Source organism: Epinephelus fuscoguttatus, linkage group LG3 (assembly GCF_011397635.1).
Source record: "Epinephelus fuscoguttatus linkage group LG3, E.fuscoguttatus.final_Chr_v1".
NCBI lineage: Eukaryota > Metazoa > Chordata > Actinopteri > Perciformes > Serranidae > Epinephelus > Epinephelus fuscoguttatus.
This window is the reverse complement of record NC_064754.1, coordinates 42,255,985-42,276,804: the sequence shown is the minus strand read 5'-3', so window position 1 is coordinate 42,276,804 and position 20,820 is coordinate 42,255,985. Positions and strand designations below refer to the sequence as shown.

Sequence of the window (20,820 nt, the reverse complement as noted above, 5' to 3'; positions counted from 1 at the left end):
CAGCAGGTGTGTTGTGCTAATATGAGTTTATTCATCATCATCCCTGAAAACAATCCACATTCAGAACTGGAGGGAACTTTCTGTGAGGGTCACTGCTCACTTTAGTAACTACCTGAAGCAATACTGATACTGAATTTATAGTGTTAAAGCACAGTAAGATCATTACATGTATTTTACATTCTACCAGATGGGCTTTGTTTATGATATCTTTGTTTCTTTCCTGCCCTTTTGCCCATCTGTTACATCTGCACTCCCTCTCTCCGTTTCTCTCTCTCATGGGTTGGTCACTCTGCCAACAAAGAGCGGTACATTAGCCTGGTCACTCCACAGCAGCATGATGAAAGGCCGCAGGGCAGAGAAGGAAGGGAAGGAACGAGAGAAGGCCATGCTGGTGACAGCCCCGGCCTCAACTCCTTGTTCGGTCAGTGCGAGGAAGGCTCTGTGTCTGGCATCATCCAAAGCTATCCTGTCTTCCGAGTAGAGACCACACAGGTTGGGATTCTCAAAGAGTAATGACAGTCCTGGTTGGGGGAGAAAGGGAGAGAAAAGGGTGGAGAGGTGATGGTGGGGTAAGAAAGGATTAGATACCAGGAGATAAAAGAGCAGAAGGGTATGCGTATATACAAAATGAGACTTGCTGGTTGGTAGATAAAGTAATACTCAAGCTAAAAGCACAGTGTTTTTTTATTTGTGGTATTTTATTTTTTCCGTAGCTGAATGAGTCTGATGGACAGAAAAGAGCATGAAAGACAAACAAACCTAGTTTCTTAAGGAGTAAGTTCATGTCTGGCTCAACCTGCAGCTTGATTTTGGGCAGAGTGACCTCGACAGGCTGAGGAGATGTTGATTTCAGTTGTTCAGTCATTTGACGCACAGCTGTGTCGGTCATCTTCTCCTCCACCTGCTGCAGGTCACTCACTTTGTTGGAGCGAGGCAGCAGGATGTAAAGACTGTTGTCACCCGTGAGAGCCAACCTCGCCACCTGTTGGCAAAATAAAAGATCCAGGTGTTACTGTGTTTCCCCCCAAGACCCCCACCCCGTCTACTCTCATATAAAAAAATATTGACAGTGCAACATTGAATATATATACATAATAATGGGTCTCTCCTATTATTATTTTTTGTCTTACTTTGATTTTTAGGGGATAATCATGCACCAAATTCTGGAACAATGGTGTCCAAAATTTTGGGGGGATGTAAACAGAAGTATCAGTCGAGTGAACGTTGATGAGGTGGGTGAAGTACTTGGTAGATGAGTAGGTTACTGAGGAGGAAGTGGGTATACTCTCCTATAAATTCCTTGAATAAATGAATGAATATTTTATTTTCGTGTCTGGACATTTAGATGACTCATCTCTCATGGGATTATTCACACACAACCAATAACAAACCCAAAATTCCAATATGGTAACCCAGCATCATCCGACAGCTCAACACATAAATAACATCCAGACATAAGCACAAACATTATCAGGCAAAAAAAAAAAAGGACATAAATCTCCAACAAACAATGTATCGAGAGATATCCAACAACAAAAAAGAAACAGAAAGCACAAACAAAGCCCTGAGTACAAGACACAATACATAAATTCAAACAAGACAAAATCTACATCTACATGAATCAGTGCCAAATACTACTAGATCCATTTCACAGACCAATAATCCACAGTCCAAACAAAACAAAACAAAGTTGGGGTCAATTATACGCTTTCTTTCTACTCCTATCCCATGCCCTAAAAAAATACTCAGAGAATGCGTGACATTATCAAAAAGATATTCACTTAAAGCCCCATCCTCCACCATTATCAAATCTAAATCAGGAATTTGACATTTTAACAATATTTGTCTTAAAAAGAATGAAGTTCATTTAATTTCCCACCTCATTCAGCTCACAGTATTCAGTCTTTCATCTTCAGTCACACATTTGTATCCTCCAGTTTCAATTTACAGTGGTAATATACCATGCTTTAGCTGTGCACAGAGTGATATCTGACATAAGTTATACTAATAATATTTTCTACATTTGGAATCTCCCTTAAATAAACAGTAAGTTCTCAGTTTTGGCTTTTGCCATATTTCCTCTGCCAACGATTGTGTGCATTTAGCCCAGACCCAGTGTTTAAACTCTCCCACGTGCCCATTTATCTCCAGTTAAATATTTTACTTGCCACCCTTTTGGCTGGTAAACACCACAGCCTGTTCCACATGCAGGCTCACCATGCTCACCTCATGTCTCAAATTGTCTGATTCTGGACATGTTCATTTTTTAAAACTTTTTGTCACCCCATATTCCTGATACATAATCTTAAACAGGACATAAACATGTCAGTCTACATCTGAAATATGCAGAATATCCTATATCTCTCAGCTTTTTTGTGTTACCGATAAAACCTCCCAGTGGCCTACTTGCAGAGTCCGCTAGAACTGATGCCCCCCCCAGCTGTTCTACCTCTCTTGCCAGATCATTGATAAAGACAGCAAATAATGCTGGCGATAGAACATCCCCTTGTTTAACACCAGAGGGCATGGAAAACCATTCTGTAAAATCTTCATTCACTTTTACACAGGCAGCAGGTGCCCTGTATAAGGAGTTAACAGCCTCTTAGAATTTTCCATCAACCCTGTTTGGTAAAGCTTATATTTTAGGAGTTTAAGGTCAACACAGTCAAACCTCCTTTGAAATCTATAAAACATGCAAATGTGGGCTTATTATATTTTAATCTGTTTCTAACCACTGTGGATATGACATGAATATGAACTTTGCAGGTTCTTCCCTTTGGAAAACCATTTTGCTCCTCTCCTGGTAGATTGTTTTGCTCTGAAAACTGTACAGGTCTATTAATGAAAATGGATGAAAACAATTCATATGCAGTGCTTAGTAGACTAATGTCCCAGTAATTCAATGGCACCTTGGGGTCCTCTTTTAAGGATCTTGGAATAGGAGTTATATTGGATTTAAACCAAACGGAGGCCACAATACTGCACCAGTGGTAAGAAATTTATACTGTTGCTATCAAGGTGCAACCTCCAGGGCTAAAAAATGAAGCCAACACACAAGTGCCAAAAATTGCAGTTCCTTTAATGGCCACTGGAGGCTGGCTTCAAAAGCAAGTTAATCTCCATAGATTCTCCTGTTAAAATGCCAAACTTTACAGCAGAAATAAACGTGTTTACAGCCTGGTACAGAAAGCTGTTTTGGTCTCTAAAGTTCATTTCCTCATTCATGACATCTCTACAAGGGTGAATTTTTATATAATTCACCCGTTTAAATGTAATTAAGGGTTAAAGTTATGAATAAGTAGGGGCATGGCCACTTCACATGACAGGTGGTTGCCGCCCGTTGACAGGTTGCTACCACAACAATGTTTGTTAGGTAACGTAACCATGGCATATCCCCAGACTCACAGAATGTAGCCATAGCTGTCGCTGTCGCTGTTTCAGTCTGTTGTCAGTGTATCAGAGTTAAACTGTAATATTTTGGTTATGCCTAAAAATTTCTTGTTCAGTATTTGGTTATAACATGACCCTCTGAGGGCTCGGATACTTAGTTTTTCCATTTTTGTAGAAAATGTTTTAACCCTGTTTTTTCACAAGTGAAAATTAGCATTAGCATTAGCAGATAACTGTAGCTGTAAATGCACTGTGCTTACCAAGCTAGCAGCTACTGTTAGGGTTAGCTCCACCTTCTATTCCAAATATGGTCACTTCTGGCTCCAAAAATCCAAGATGGTGATGGTCAGTATGCCAAATTCAAGGCTTCAAAACAGGAATCCACAAATCATGTGGTTGTCATACACTCAGTTGGCTAGTTACTCATAGACTTTTGCCTATATTCGTTTACGCCTTGGCAAATTGGCACCATTACATGTTTGCCAAAGTAGTTATTAACAGTTACTGTTTGCAATTGAAGTATAGATTTATAGACAGCTATCCCAGGTTTACACTGATATTGAAGAAAACTTAAAAACTTGATGATTCTCAAACAGGTTCTGAGTCATAAGAAGCATCCTTTTTCTATGATTGCTAAGCGGATTTATGGATGTTTATTCATGATGGAAATGATATTCTGAGAGACTGTAAGTCACACTGAATGTAAACAAATGTTTCATGTCTGCGTCGTCAGATTTGACTGAGCTATGATTCGAAGAAGCAGTGCGGATTTTGATGCAGTTTCCCCTTTCATCTCACACAGTATCTTTGCCTCACATCTCCCAAGGTCCCCTTCTACTCTCCTCACAGTTTACAAACCTCAGCTGTACTCTGTGTGAATGGGTGGGTTAAAGTGGGTATTGGCTGTTCCTTACCTGTGCCTTCAGCTCGACTACATACTTAGTAGCTGCCATGTATTTCGAATGATAGAGGATTGGCACCAACACCATATCACCATCCAGTTTTGTGAAAAGTCCTTTCCGGGGTTTCATATCATACTTGACCTTCCACTGACCTGAAACACACACACACACACACACACACACACACACACACACACACACACACACACACACACACAGTTTTTTAGTTTCCATCACTTCCACATGCGCATCCACACATTTATGCACACACATTTTACTGACCACTAAAGGAGACTGCGTTGAGCAGCATCATCTGTGTATTGGGTGATACCGAGTCAACCAAATGTTGGATCTTATTGTTGGTCTTATTTGCCACCCAGCTGTTGATCATCTGTGTGTTTTCCTCACTGGTTTCCAGCAGCCTGGTGGGCTTTGCTTCATAAAACTGGATGGACTGGTCGGTAAAGGACTCGCTCAGATTCATATCTGAGGAGGAGAACAGAGAAACCATGATGAGCTACAGAGATTGGGATCTTTTTGTACGCACTCTGAATCTCTGCATCAATCTCTTTGACTGCAGACAAGCTATTTTGTGATCTTCACACAGTGAGAGTAATACTATGAGGGTTATAGTAGATCTGAGAAGCCATCTGCAAGGAGCCGGCCAACTTCTCTCTAAGCTTCTTCATCTGGAGGTGAACACAGTGGAAGTCATGAGGCACACTGACAGCCGTCTCAATGGCTCTACGGGTGTTATCCCTGGCACCTAAATGTAACAGAATGAAGAAAAGACCATTTATAGATAAACACAGGCCTAATGTACTTTAGAGTGGTATTGAAAGCTGCAAGGTATGTCTGACATTTAATTTAATTACAGAAATACCCCTGTGACATTTCAAAGTGAAAAACATCTTTTATGTAACTTCCAAGTTATATAAATGTTCATGTTGTCTACATGTGCACAGGTGACACAGGGCTGATGTCACTTGTTTGTCCAAAGACTTTTTAAGGATAACATTGGTGTTATTCTATATTTTTCTTAAGGCCTTTGCACACAATGTCCAAAATTGTTGCACGTAAAATCAATACAACGTCAGCTATCTCACCTGTCTATTACATTTACACACTGACTCCGAAACTTGTGTGCAAAGGCCTTTATTGTTAACCTATTCTATGAAAAGGAAAACAACAATGCGTTGATCTGTCCCCTCAAGACCTACCTTTTGACACCTGGGCAATATTTGGTCTTTTTGTCAGATTTGTTGACAATAAGAATACTTTTAAAATATTCAAGATTAAATGATTAGTTATATTAGTTGATTCATTTTAATAAGAGGAACCTGCTTCTTTTTGTCATACCTAGCAACAAATGGGACAGCACCCCGCTGATACTGATAGGAGAGAAGAGTAGATTGCTGGAGGGTTGTGATTCTCTGAGGTAAGAATACAGCTTCATTGAAAACTCTGTGATGGACTCCTGCAAAATGGGTTCCCCTGTGCGACTGTTCTCATCCTGGCAGGGCTCCCATGCTGCGGTGAAGCCAAGGCACGAGTGAGGGACAGGAGTAGGAGCAACTGAAAGAGAGTTAAGCAGACAGTTAAAAATGTACATAAATGTTGTATCCACATTTCCTAATTGAAAAAATACCTAATTGTACATAGAGTTTGCAGTAACATAAGTAGAACAGAAAAGGTTGCTGAACCTACCTTGAACAATGATATATACTGAGCTCAGTGTTTGCCCCCCAGCAGATTTACAAAAGTAATTTCCAGAATCCTCCATGACAATGTTTTCGATCGTGATGGTCTGATCATGGTCGAGTGGATAAAGCAGGTTCACTCTGCTATCACTTGACTCGTCTTCAGCGTCCAGCTGTGTCCTCGTGCCATTAGTCTCCTCTTTGAACCAAAGTGCATTGGCTGTGACTTGGCTGGAAGTTGGGAAATGGCACTGGAGTTGAGCTGTGGAGCCTTGGATCACCTTCATGGTATAGACCATGTATACTGCAGAAAAAGGCACAAACTCTTCTAGATACAAGCTTTTTGTTAAATGTTATACCCATTCTACCCAAATTCAAAATGCTCCAAATGTGTGTGATAAAAGGGAAGTGCAACTATGTTCCTCACCAACTTCAATGGTGTATGTACGTGACATCTCCATATTGTTCTCCTCTATCGTACAACTGTACTCGCCCTGGCTGGCGGCAGTAACAGGAGATACGGAGAGAACCAGGCCACCCTTTTTCATTCTTGGCGAGCCAGGCGACTGATCGCTGAGACTTACATCTTCACCTGTATTCCAAAAAAAAATCAAATTGAAAATATGTATAACTGTGTACGTTTACAATACAGTGAGTACAGTGGTTGTAGTTACATAAATGTTATAGGACCATTGAATTTCCAGGTGATGGTCCCTCCAGTGTCGGCATCTTGAAACGAGAGACAGGGCAGCTCCAGAGTGGAACCAGATACCGCCTGGAGATGTGTGCATGAAGAAAGCTAAACAGAAACACAGAGTTATATGTTTGATGTAAAGCTTCAAGAAGGATGATGTTTGAGCTCTTTGGTCATGTATATAGATACTTGGAACATTCTGTCTATGAAGAGCACATGCTACATTTCTCGGGTAAGTTTACCTCGAAAACGAGCAGCAGCAAGAGGCAGAGTACGGCCTGTAGTTTCATCTAAAGCAGAACAAGGAGTGACAGGAGTTAAATGCAATTGGCAAGTTGATAAAGTTGTTTTGTAAGTGAGGACTTCCAAGTGAATATGGCACCAAGCCGGCAAAAAAATCAATAATGTGGTGCAATCTGTGAACCACAGTGATGAATCCTTCTTTTAAAACTATGATCATTTAGCTACAGCTTCCATTTGCAAAAAAAACACATCCTTGTCAGAGATTAATTATATAAAAGACTTCAGAGGATAAAATATAGTTTTATATAACAGCAATGCATAGTAATCTGTATATTTCTGCTTTGGTTCAGAGATTAATCAAAAAAGTAGAAACATTAAATACCTCACACCTCTTGGATTTCCAGATGTATCCAAATTCAGTCACCAGTTTTTAGCAGTAATATTTCTGCCACACCCGTTCACCACCTCTGACTGTCTGCTCCTCTAAACTGCAGCCAGCAACCACTAATCAGTGATTGTTGGTTTAGAGATGTTTGTTTGCATAATGCAGGTCGTCTGACTTGCTGGAAATCACATGATTTCACATGTTGGCAACAGACACTAGTGGGATGATTCAAGGTCCTGCTTTTATTTTGCCTTACTGCATTCATTTTTGCATCGCAAAGATATAGTATTTTATCACAGCACGATATCAGTGCTTAAGCATAGGTTGTTTTTTTGTTATCATCGACTGTAACTGCTTAATCTTGGCAAGTGAAACATAGCAATGGGTAGTTGGGGGTGGATAAGCAGTTTGACTTTGGCTCATCTTCAGTTTGCCTATTAAAATGATTTTGCCTGAAGTGTTTACATGATTTAATTTTGCTGAAGGTTGCACTAGGTGATAAACACAGACACGAGTGGAGGGCAAACACAGGCCGAGTTTGTGCTAATTGGCAGAAAACAGGGTTGTCACATTTGTGGACAACAATCATAACATGTATCAGTGAAGTACCAAAGTGATGGAAGCAGTGTTTTAATGGAGTCATTAACTTAATTAGTATATTAAGAACAGTTTTTATTTATATGTGTCTAAGTATCGACCTATCATGATCCTCAGCTGGAGGTACTTTTCCCAATTTGATTTACCACTTAGTGAAGTTATTAAAGTGGAAATAGACAACTTTTTGCTTTAACTTATGAAGTAAATGCCGATTGCATAATGTAATGGCTATTTGATAATGACACCATCGGCATTTAGATTGGTTCCCTATAAGCCTCACTTTTACTGTGCAATTCTGTCTGTCACTGGGTATGATCTCCTGAGAAAATAAAGGCTCCATATAATACGGCACAGAGGAAGTGCGTCAACCACTGCTAAACCAAAACAGAAAGAGGGTAATGCTTTTGTTTTAGCTACCACTGAACATAAGAGTATAGTCACTGTAAGTTTTTTTTATTTTAGTTACAAGTCCCCAGTAGCAGAAATGGCAGATGGTGGAACAACCAAAGCAACTGTGTAAACTTTACTCATTTAGACAAAGAGAGTCCAGTTGCTAAAATACATAGTACTCTTAATATCACATCATGAAGAATGTAAAACTAATGTATTGTCTACTATTCTTCCCATCCATAATTTCCATAAATCATATTTGGTGTTTTATTTTAAGATGTCATTGTGGTCATTAGGATTAGGATTACAATAGAGTAATGGACTGTAACTGGTGTTTTTAAAGGGCTTTCTGCATGGATTAAAAAGCCCTAATATTTTAGAAAACCACCACATTGACACATAATTTATATCTTAGTTTTCCAATTACGGTGCCAATTCAGGGCTTAACCCCAAATGGGGGGGTTTTAAAATTGGCTTATTAATTTGAATTTGATTGTAATATATTAAAGGGTTTTAAATAGTGTTTAAATAGCTGTTAATAAACACATTAAAAATGACCAAATAACATAACAGCCACCTCTGAATTCTATCCAATCTAAAGAATAAATTAGGAGATGACATTCACGTCATTTGGTCAAAACAAGGTGGTTTTACCCCCAAGACTGTTTAAACTAAGTAAATAATTTTAAAACCTTCACACTCTATATATTAAAAAAGACTATCCCATTAAAAAGTAATTTAAAATAGAATCATTTCATCTTAACAAATGGTTAAATCAATAGCAATATTACTGAGACATCATACATCAACAGCTGAACATTTAACAGTGGCATTACAATGGGTGATTTAAGGTGAAGTGGGACACGTTTATTGGTACAGTGGAACATTGTTCAAGCATTAAAACTTATCATGCATTTAAGCATGACAATATTTCCTTAAATATCTCTGTTTAATACAAACTGCATTCATACATTATTCATAGTATTCACAGTATTCAGTGGTCAAATACACTGCTACTGAGTACTGTGAATCAGCTGGAGGAATTTGGTTTAATAAACTAAGTTTGCTGAACTTCTGTTTACTGTCCAGCAAATATTCAGAATTAACACAATAACAGTTATTGTGTTTAACTATCAACACTGTTAATTATCCAGAAGCCTAAGTGTCCCACTCCAGCGTAGCTGAAACAGCCAGTTGATCAACTGAAAGAAAAAAAAATAACAGCAGCTACTTTGAATGTCATTTTAGTCATTTTTTCCATGTACAAAATAATAAAAATTTCAAGATTCCAGCTTCTCACAGGTGAATTTCTGCTGCTTTTCCTTTTTATTATTTTAATTAATTTTAAAAAATGAGGTTTGGACTATTGTTTGTAAAGAGAGAATTGTGAAGGTGTCACTATTATCCGAACTGAACTGAACTGAACTGAGTTGATTGATCGAGGAAATAACTGATTAGAAAAACCAGTCAATAAGTTGCAGTCCTATAGGCATAAAATAAGTTCAAAATTCGCTCCACCTCAACTACAACAGCAAAATGTTGCTTAGCCACACATTTACACATGCTAATCTACTTTTAATGGTTTAAATATATTTTTCTGTTTATACATACATACTTTTACTTTAGTAACATTTTCAATGCGGGAGTTTAACTTGTAATAGAGCATTTTTTACAGTGTAGTTATTAGTATTTACCACTGATCCTGTGAGATTAAATGTCGATCGACACACCGACACTCGATTCAGTGCACTGACTCCCGAGGAGGCCTTTGGGCGTAATCAGACGTGTGCAATCGAGCGCCGGGTGTTGAACAAAAAAAAAAAAAAAAGCAAGAGACTCAAAACTTTTACAAAATCTTTTTTCGTATTAAAGAACAAAACAACGAGCAGTAAGAAGACATCATAGAGAGTTTCCACAGAGTGTACAAGTATGTGACCTGTGTGCTGGCAGCGTGGAGTCGAGCTGAGCCTCCTCGGAGAAAAGATTAACTTCAGACAGTAAGTTTTCCTCCTGGTCATCTGATCGAGTAGCGGAAAGAGCACAAACAATGGCAGGGACCAACAACACAACCAGTGAGCTCCTGGTTCACTTTAGTTCACTGTGGTCCAGTCAGCTGGAATATGTAACGTTAGGCCGTGCCGAGGCAGTACTGTAACAGTTTTCTTACTCCATGCTCATATTTGCGGTTTTAGCTTCGTACACAGTGGTAAAGTTTATTGTATAGCGAGGTGGTATGGAGCCGCTGACTCTTTTGTGTGCGTAGAGGCACGCGCACGCGTTCCTCAACTGTTTAAAGAGAAATACTCAAGTTGACAGAGGCAGAAATTACATCCTAAATGTAAATACGTGTCCCTACAGTAAACTTTATAGCTTCATAACGCTTTCACTGTTGTCCTGGCTGTGTAGACATATATAAAATGTTTCCCATTACAGTGAAGTCACTCATTCTTGGAAACTGGGACAAAATCCTTATTTTGGTGGGGAGGGGGGGCTTATGAATGCTTATGAAAGCATTTACTCTAATGCTTTCATAAAGTTGCTCCCTCACAATTTCTGTTGATAAGTTGTCTTTGTGATAAACAAAATTATCCTATATGACAAAATTGTCACCTCGTATGGCAAAACTCAGTGTGAACCTTAATCAGGAAGTTGTTTTGGCTACCTATAGAAATGTGCAACCTTGAACTTCTCATATTAAATAAATACATTTGCATAAAAACAACACTAGATATGTGTTTTAACGTTATCCTAGATGGCACAGAAATTTATTCCCTAGAATAATGTAGAGACTTTATAACCTTTCAAACTTGTTTGGGGGTCTCTCGGGGTCCCACCCAATTGTCTGACTATGTTTACATATATATATTTATACACACACACACACACACACACACACACACACACGAAAGGTCCATAAAATTGCTACCGATTGCTTGTTATCCCAGATGACTTTGGCCAACAGCCAGTTCTCAGACGATGAACTGGATTTCATATTTTTTGTAATATTTTAATGTGTTGTTGGCAACACTGCTACAGTAATGCCTGCAGCAGAGATTTGGGGTTTTATTCGATTTTTAACACTTGTAGCTTTTCTGCATTTTACCATGAGGTGTGGACAGTTATCCAGTATCACATTTTGTGACTAGAATTTATAATAATTCTTAAATTTTTTAATATCCTCAATACATTTTCATATCATTTGAGAAACATTTAAACAATTAATGATTCAATAAATGTGTTTTTTAAAAAACATTTTCCTTATTTTTACTTCATAAAGGCATCAAAATTATGTGTCATTTATGGCACAAAAACCACATATTAAGAGTACCATAGGGAATTTTGATTAAAATAAGCTCAGTTTATTTTAAACCAGGGGGGCATGTCAAATATTTTTCGAAGCATTGGGGAGGTTTTTTTTTTATTTTGGCTTAGGGGCGCCATTTATCATAGCCAGAAACTGGTAAAAACAGAAATTACTGTTCGATTTTCAAGTTACTAAAGTCCATAGACACATCTTGTATGATGAGTGTAGAAAAAAACATAACTAATCAGAAAAAAGAAATGCATGGAGTGCTGCAGGAGTCTTCAAAAAGTGTGAAAATGGTCAGCCTCTCCACTCTTCATTTAAAATACTTTTGTGTGCACCACTTGAATAAGTATTCTATTTAAGATTTTTTGTCTGTGTGTTTTATTTGTTTTCACTGTATGTGAAACTGAGATGCCTCAGGAAGTGAGCTCCCCTGGTTCTGTTCACTGGATATAATACTTGAATGACTTTAAAATAACTTGGAAGAGCAGCATGGAAAGGACACTTGGACTTCACCCTACCCTATTACCAAGGGGAATGGGGCGGATAAACCAAGGGAGATGACACTTTTGGGGTCCAGGGAATGATTGCAATGTTGTAAATGAAAATGTAAATATTTGCTTTTCCAAATAAAAAGAAAATTTCAAAAAAAAAAAAAAAAAGAAAATGGTCAGCCTCTGCTGCTCTTAAATACAGGAATCTCAGTCTTGACATTTCAAAACAATCTGAGGCACTCAGTGGGACATTTATAAAAAGCCTTCATTAACTGGGCTACAAAGTCATTTAAAAATGCCTACGCATTTCAGCCATACAGGCCTTCATCAGGGCAGTTGAACTGTCCTGATGAAGGCCTGTATGGCAGACGTGGACAATTCAGCATCGATTCACAAATGTCAATAATCTATCTAAATGTTTATTGATACGGTGATGGAACAAAAGAGACAAAAGTCTGTCTCTGTCTTTCTGTCACAGTCTCTGTGGCAAACAAATGTTTATGATACTTACACGTGTTGTTCAACCAGATAATCTTCACAAACGAAAGCCACTCTCATGATTATTGAAGCCTAAATGCAACAGCCAGAAGTAAAAAGCTAACGTTATTGAGCTATAAACCAACCAGTCCTCGGTCACATGACTTCAATGTTGCCACCACAACAAGGTTGTAAAGCCGTATTTGGCATGATGACTCTCTGTAGTCTCATTTAGCCACTTGTTAGCAACCAACTTTTTTAAGACATGTCAAAGCTGCAGAATTAATGAGTGTAACAGAGTTATTTTAAAACAAAGATGAATATATGAGTACATTTTCACACATATGTTATTAGTATGCACTGTTAGTTTTCGATTTTAAAGGCTTTTAACATATTTTTTAACTATTAATAGTTGTGAATTTTTGTCTGGGACGAGGCTGTTTTCTGACATGGCAAGTTTATACGTTTAAAAAAATGAACTTCTAAACTTCTACTAGAAATGTTGATTAGTTGTAATTTTTTGGTAGGACATGATTTGTCCCATTTCTTAAGAATGGGTAGAGTACAAATGTACTGTGAATAACACTGATCTTTACTCTGAACCCACAGTGAGCATCAAGCCACAGGACCTCGGGGTGTAAGAGGCAGTCACCATGGCAACGCAGTTTAGTATCGATGATGCCTTTGTATTGGAGGGAGATGAGGAGGGAGCTGTGTCTGATGGAGAGGCAGAGGGATGGAAGGGCAGAGACAAGGACAGAGAAGGAGAGATGACATTTGGTCCTCTTTCTTTCTCTAAACCTCAGACTCATCCCTCACCTGCTGCTACTGGCTCCCCTGAACACAGTAACCTAAAGTATCAGGTACATACACACACACACACACACACACACACCTTCTGTGTGTGCAAGTAAAGTATATTAAAAAAAGTTGTTTTCTTGAAACTGCAACTCCTTTATCATGTGTTGCTCCTTTAGAATCTGGAAAATGAAGATGCCTTGGGCAGCAATGGAAATTCCTCTTTCAATAACTTCTTCAAAATCAGGTGAGTTCTCTAGGTGGAGCTACTGATGTGATTTTACCTGCATGTACTTTGAATGTGAGATAAAGTGTGTTTGTGCTCTCTCCACAGCGACCCTGCCACTCTGTCTTACTGCAGCTCTCAGTGGTCCTTCAGCACCTTGAGTTCTGTCACACAGCTTTCTGCACACTGCTGTGGGTGAGTTCAAACAGCTCAAACAAACACACACACACGTATCACACTCACAACAACAAACACAGTTACTTTAAAAATTGTTTTGCTCAGGTGGGTGTCCCATCCGCTGGTGAAGAAAAACAGGAAAGTTGTTCTTGCTTCGTTCCTTCTCCTCATCACTGGAGTTGGTAAGTCTTGTTTTTATGACATTATGTGACATAATAATACTGGAGTCATAAAAGCAGTGAAAGAACAGAATGATAAAATAATACAGAAATATAAAAAAAATCAAAACAGTTGAAATTAAAATAATACAGAAATATAAAAAAAATCATAACAGTTGAAATAAAAATAATAATTACTATAATTGGTCTGGGTGGGTGCATTCTCGGAACCCATCAGCTGTATTTGGCGCCTGACTTCCGGCCGATGGCGATACAGCCTCTGGGGGCAGACCCCCGATTTTTTGGCATTCCGGTTTGATTTCGGCGGAGCAGGTGAATTTCCGTTTCCGACTTCCGTTTATATATAAGTAAATATGCTGAACCATTGCGATGGATTCAGAGTTTGCAGTGATGCCAATTATGTTCTGCCTCGTTAGTTCACCGCACGGACTGTTTAACCTGGCAACAACTACAACCGGGTCAAACGTGATTGGTCAATATCATGCGGACTACAAACAGCCTACAACCGGAAACCAGGGCTCTTCCGCTCTTCTTCCAGAGGCAAGATATCCAGGGTTTGCCCGAGACTAGGGTGGGCGATATATCGAATATACTCAATCTATCACAGTTTATTCCATGTGGAATTTACAAAATGACTATATCCCAAATATGGAATATAAACTGTTTTGTTTTTTTTTAAGCCACTGACATGAGACTTGCTTTGGCGTTTAAGTTCTCTCACTCTCTCCTGTGGCTCTCTCCCTCTCACAGACACACATAAATAAAGACCCACAAACATGATACGTCACACAAACACTCCTCTGCCCATCCAGATCACTTTCTCCCGAGTGATCGTGTGTGAGCAGGAAAGGTGTGTTCATCTGTAGGGCTCCAGACCCCTACTATTTAGTCACATTTTGTGACCATGGAGCACCAGTGTGTCTTGCAAATACTATTATTATAGGAATTGGAGAGCTGTTAGTTTGTTACCAGCTTACAATGAATAAATCATCTCCTTTAACGGCACCCCGGTAACAGCTGAAGTTAATGAGATCACCGATAGCGTGAGCAGAGAAGGCTTGTGTGTCTGTGCTTCAGGGCTCCGGACCGCGACTATTTAGTCACATTTTGTGACCATGGAGCACCCGTGTGACTTGCAAATATTATTGATATATGAATTGGAGAGCTGTTAATTTGTCACCAGCTTACAGTGAATAAATCATCACGTTTAAAGGTGCAACAGCAACAGTTTGAATTTGTGCCAACTGCTAACATGTGACTGTTGACAAAAACATCAACACTTCTGGCCCAAGGCAAGCCGAGTGCTTTGAAATAAAAGCACCAGTGGTTCCACTTTGATTTATTTAATTATAACAATACTTTATTTAACTTTATTATAACAGTACTTTATTTAATGTACTTTAACTTTTCTTATAACATTGCGTAATTTAATTTTATTATGACAGTACTTAACTTTATAATGAAATAAAGTGCTCTAGATAAAGGATCAGCACTCAGTGAATAACCTCCTAAGCCCTATGATAAGCTATTATGGCAAGGCTTAAGAGCAGTGATAACTAACACGTCTTTGGGGTCATCGGGTGGGAACCTCCTTTCACCAGTGTTTCATCTAGTTGGTCCCCTGACACCTCCAGGAGGCTAGACAGTGATCTCTGGCGTCCCAGAGACACTCCCCTAATCCAGCTCTCACTGCTCCCCGCACCAACCCAAGAACCTCCTTTACCTTACATTACACATGGCTTTCTCAGCCCAAACAGCACCGTCACCTTCAACCAAACCCAGGCTCCATTTATGCGAGCTCCAGGTAGCGACCATGCCAATGCTACCTTTCCTAGCACATTCACCATACCCTATTTCACATGCTACATAACATAACTTCGATATGAGCTAAAGTTTAAGGAGATAGAGAAGATAAACTCACAGGCTTTTTCAGCCCAAACAGCACTGCCACCTTCAACAAACCCAGGCTCCGTTTATGCGAGCTCCAGGTAGCGACGGTGCCGATGCTACCTTTCCTAGCACATTCACCAATCATACCCTATTTCACACACTACATATCATAACTCCAATATAAGCTAAAGTTAAGGGAGATAGAAAAGATTAACTTACAGAATCAGCAAACACACTCACCTTGCAGCATGGTCTCAAACAAAAGGGATTAAAATAGGCCACTCCCACACTTAAATAACCTTCCCCTTCCTGGATAGTTTACAGTGTTTTAGAGTTGATTTCAAAATATCATGATATCTATATCATATCGCAATATAGCCTAAAAATATTGTGATATTATTTTCGAGAAATAAAAAAATAAAATACTTTTATTTTATTTCTGCCATCTCCTCCTTTTTTCTTCACAGTTTCCAATGTTTCTCCTCATGTTTATTTTAGTGTCACTGGAATCATGTTTGCTCAAATTGGCTCTTTAAGATTAGTTTCTGGAAATGTACAGTAGATGGTTCAAGAATTAAAATGTATTATCCCTTTTTTCTTTGATAAAGTAAAAAAAAAGACATTTAAGTGATTCAGATCAAAAATGAATATGGAAACAGCAGAGAAAGTATTTTTTGTGACAAAATAGTGCTTCATGTGAAATTGTGCATGTGCTCTATTATTTGAATACCGCTTTGAATACCTTTGAAGGTTCAGACCAGGTAGTTTGTTTAGCGCTGCGTCAGACACATGCTTAGCACACTGAACTTTGTCCCCTTTGTTGATCCTCTCTGTATGAAAGATGCCAGTTATCAGTTAATGAAAAAAAAGTGTTTTTTATATATACTTGGTTGTCACCCCCACCTCACTGATGTACTTTGTATTGTTCGTTTTTAGCTCTTATTTTCACAGGTATTGTCATACAGCTGAATCCAAATGCAGGTAATGAAAATAAACCAGCGAGGTAAACTTTTTGATTTTGATATCCAGTAATGACACAAGTTTGTTGGTCCAGATGCAAGTTATCAGCAATAATTTAAGCATTTTCGAAAAGCACGTAATGCTAAGTGTGTGCTCTGTTGTATGAGCTGATATAGAGGCAGGAAAACAGTGAAAACAAACATTGTATGAAAGAACTGAAAATTAAGTAAATGATTAATTTACAAGCAAATACTAACTGACAAACACAAAACAAATATATAAATTGGAAAAGAAACTCCCATTTAAAAATATCTATTTATTTAAACTAGTGCGCAAATAAAAAATATGTTCTTTGCTCTGTGAATTTACATGGTAAAATTCAGAACTGTATGTTTTGACTGGAGTCTATGAGTCTATGAATGTGTTTTCTGGCATCCCACAAACAAAGCTTGGCAGCTCTGTGTGTAATCTTGTCTGCACACTGTTCCTGTGACACCATCACACACACACACACACACACACACACACACACACACTGGTGAGGAAGCACCAGTCTTTCAAGGCCAAAGTCCTTTTGATGATAAAAAGCAGTGTTTCTCAATCCAGGACACATCTGTCTGTCCTGTTCATACCTCTGCTTTTACAACTGGTGTGAAGGAAAAAACAAAAACCTGTGGGAGAGATGGACCTAAAATGTTCCAGCATAAGTACCCAGTAGCAGCATGCTGTACATGTATTATAGTGACATTCTTGAACAGTAAAGTTGTAGTTTGTAACCAAGTCAGGAACTGATGATTGTCTCAGGTTACAGGTTTTGACCAAGCCTCTAGGAGCAGTTCGGCACTATTTTACATAGTGGCCAAAAGTGGAAGTGCAACTCACGGGTCGACACGAGATGCTACTGGGCCCATTAGACTTACAGTGTGAAAGAGACATCTGTTAATCTGTGGATACATTTTTGGAGAGCCACAACCCCACAGAATGACTTGCTTCAGTCGAAATTTGATCCATTGAGTCTGATAACATTTCAAAAGTCTAGAAGAGCCAAATTCATTTTATCTCCGAGTAACAGCCCTAGAACAAGTGAGCAGAGAGATCTGGGTGCTGGCAAGATGGAGGGAAGTTTGAGACAGTTCATCAAACATACTACTCACATTGTTATGATACAAAGCCGGTTGAAAATTTGGCAAAGTGTCTGTTTTCTGTGTTAGGCAACTCTATCAAAAGTAGTTGCCTTTAATATCATTCTTTGTGAAAGGATAAAAGGAGGATACTTGCAGCCAGTACATTGTTGGAATCTCTTTCAAAAGAAATGTTTGATATTTTGGGAAACACTCTTATGTCCATCTTTACACTTTATTTTTTTAGAAGGGATTTAAAAAAAGATATAAAATGTCAATGAGTGAGCTATAGACAGTTTTTATTACCCTTGAACAGAGACAGGTTAATTTTTTCTCCTGTTTCTAGTCTTTGTGCCAGTTAATCTCATAGTCTCATGACTTTAACTTGATAATTATTGAACAGACATGAGAGGGGTATTGATCTTCTCATCCAGCTCCTGAGAAGGAAGCAAATAAGCGTATTTCTCAAAATGTCGAACCATTATCGGAATGTGTGGTTGCATTGGTCAGTGTTGTTAATGAATGAAACTGTCCCTACAGGTGTTTCAAGTGCTATTTTCTTTGTACCTGGATTCCTTCTCTTCATCCCTGGAGGTAAATGCATCCCATGTTTCCTTGAGCTTTTCTTTTACTTGACCCTGGCCTGTACCAGTAAATGCACATCTTGTTTAGTTGATATTAATAATATCATTCCCTGCATTTCCTGCAGTGTACCATGTGATCTACATCAGCTGTGCAGTCCGTGGAAGAAGAGGCTTCAAATTGTTCTACCTACCTTATTTTGAAAAATGACATTTCATGAAACACTACACTTCTTTGTTTGCTATCTGAAAATGATTTGTATTTTGTCACTTGTAACAAAAATGTATTGTCACATGGTTGTTTTTTCTTGTCATTGTAATGACCACTACTAATTCAGCCACTCAGTGCCTCGACTGTGTTTCCACTACATGAACTGATATTGCTGTATGTGAACACGAAAAAAAGAAGGAGATTGGTCTTGCCTGTGTTTTCCATGTCGTGTGAATAATGACTGTGAAATTACAATAAAACTTTTGTATATTTTATTTTGTGTCACTTGAGTTAGTTTATCAAACAAGGGCAATGTGTTGTAGGGACATACAGAGGGGAGGGGTCAAACCAAATCAGGAGCAATCTGATGAGGTTTGTGGTTAACAACTACAAAATTCAACAAAGGCAGAGTTGTGGGACTTGTGGTAAAATCATTTACCCATGCACTTCTGAGCTGCTCACCTTGGTTATACCATAATCTTATCCTGCTTTTATCATGTGCAGTGAGTTGACTTTACAAAGCAAGTGCTTTGTTTACTTGGCTCGCTGCTGTCTCTTCATATTGCCATGGCTACAAGGGTTTTATTTGCAAATCAGTAGCTACATTTAAACAGAGATTAAACTTGAGTTTAAGTGTTTTAATGCACACCTTCGAGCCAGTGAGAAACAAACGTACCAATATCATTGCATGAAGTTGTTTATTGCCATTTACAAGTTCTCTGATCAGTTACCAGTGGTGCTCCCAGAAATTTTTCATAGGGGTGGCGAGATGGGGCCCCTGAAAACCAAAAACTATCACGGAATTAACGCAATTATATTATGCTTTTGAAATTTATAGCACTGCCTGCATGAGCAGCGTGTGACGCTGCCTCGCTGAACTGCTGCTGTTCGCACGTGTAAGGTGTTCAAGGGACAGTGTTGCTGCTGCAGAGCTTTCTGCTGCTACAACTACAGTATTCCACAATAAACAGCTGATTCTCGGCCCATTTATGGAGCTGTGTGAGCCACTGCATTGTCAACAACACCTGCCTGCAGATATTTCACAATGTAAAGCCTTGTGTCAACAAATGAGAGGAATTTGTCCACAGAAACGTTGTCAGAGGGTGTTAACTTTGAAACAGAGACAGGAAGGGTAGAGCTAAAAGGATATATATTTTTGTCATGTTAGTAACAGATATAGACATTTAACTGTAGCAATGTCAATATGATGTTCAGCAGTTGAGCCATGCCTGAGCAGCGCTGCTCTAATCTGTTTACATGGGCACCTATAAAAATACAGAGGCTCTGCAACACACATGCAAGTTGTGTGTCTTGGGTGCAGGTTAGTTAAAAACTTTAAGGAATCACAAACTGATATACTTTAGTTTCTTATTTTACAGTTTATATTACTAATTATCTGATGTGTGTAGACTAATACTGGTACAGTTTAAATGTTGACTTCTACAGCAATCCTGTAATAATGTGTCATGTATCTGTACATGTTAGGTGATTCATTGTTCTTCAAACAGACCTGTTGTTCTTTTCCTTTAAAAGACAAATGTGCTATTTTGAACTGAAGGAGTACATTGATTGTAAGGAGCAAAACATTTACTGGAAACAAGCCATCTTAAGTTTAGGGGAGACTCATGGGTAAACCATAGAACCCATTTCCATACAGATAACTTGAGGTGAAAGTTCAAGGGACCCCTTTGAAAATGGCCAAGCCAGTGTTTCCTCACCAAAATTTAGCCAAACAGTGGAGCATTACGCAACTTTGCCCCCTTCTTGATAAGCTAGCATGACCATTATTGGTGCCAATGAATGCCTTAGGTTGTCGAGTTTCACAAGATAACACAACCTTCGTGCTAACTCGCTATCTTAAAAAATTATTGCACAACAGCCTCTTAACAATAGTAGTGTTGGCGTTCAGTTGTTATCATGAAGTGCAGCATTGTATCAGGGTAGCCATGCCCCGTGGAATTAAAGCAGTTACATGGAGTACCTACAAGCTATTAGTTTTCACACTTGCTGTAGAAATCCCCTGTGAAAGCCAGTATTAGCTACCATATACAATTCAAATTCTCGACATAAGAAATTGTAATGTAACAGTAACTGTTCT

The 20,820-nt window shown here is 38.7% G+C and overlaps 2 protein-coding genes across 5 annotated transcripts; one reads left to right on the top strand and one right to left on the bottom strand.

Annotated features, from left to right (window-relative positions):
- Nucleotides 1–9: 9 nt before the first annotated feature.
- Nucleotides 10–10,377, bottom strand: serping1 (serpin peptidase inhibitor, clade G (C1 inhibitor), member 1). Of its 3 annotated transcripts, none has more exons than XM_049570888.1 (11): nucleotides 10,238–10,377; nucleotides 6,929–6,976; nucleotides 6,683–6,791; nucleotides 6,420–6,584; nucleotides 6,000–6,296; nucleotides 5,652–5,867; nucleotides 4,912–5,058; nucleotides 4,575–4,778; nucleotides 4,305–4,444; nucleotides 760–982; nucleotides 10–521 (listed from the first exon to the last, which is right to left on the bottom strand). In XM_049570888.1, the coding sequence occupies exons 2-11, from the start codon at nucleotides 6,974–6,976 to the stop codon at nucleotides 274–276; spliced, it is 1,797 nt and encodes a 598-aa protein (XP_049426845.1). In that variant the 5' UTR covers nucleotides 10,238–10,377; the 3' UTR covers nucleotides 10–273. The 3 variants fall into 3 exon arrangements, with proteins under 3 accessions (XP_049426845.1, XP_049426844.1, XP_049426843.1); XM_049570887.1 differs by lacking the exon at nucleotides 10,238–10,377 and adding an exon at nucleotides 7,319–7,461; XM_049570886.1 differs by lacking the exon at nucleotides 10,238–10,377 and adding an exon at nucleotides 7,312–7,450.
- tmem134 (transmembrane protein 134) lies at nucleotides 10,159–18,997 on the top strand. Of its 2 annotated transcripts, XM_049570889.1 has the most exons (8): nucleotides 10,159–10,298; nucleotides 13,189–13,442; nucleotides 13,557–13,624; nucleotides 13,712–13,798; nucleotides 13,886–13,962; nucleotides 16,786–16,830; nucleotides 18,471–18,524; nucleotides 18,640–18,997. In XM_049570889.1, exons 2-8 carry the CDS (start codon nucleotides 13,233–13,235, stop codon nucleotides 18,720–18,722), a joined length of 624 nt encoding a protein of 207 aa, XP_049426846.1. In that variant the 5' UTR covers nucleotides 10,159–10,298; nucleotides 13,189–13,232; the 3' UTR covers nucleotides 18,723–18,997. The 2 variants fall into 2 exon arrangements, with proteins under 2 accessions (XP_049426846.1, XP_049426847.1); XM_049570890.1 differs by lacking the exon at nucleotides 16,786–16,830.
- Nucleotides 18,998–20,820: the final 1,823 nt, after the last annotated feature.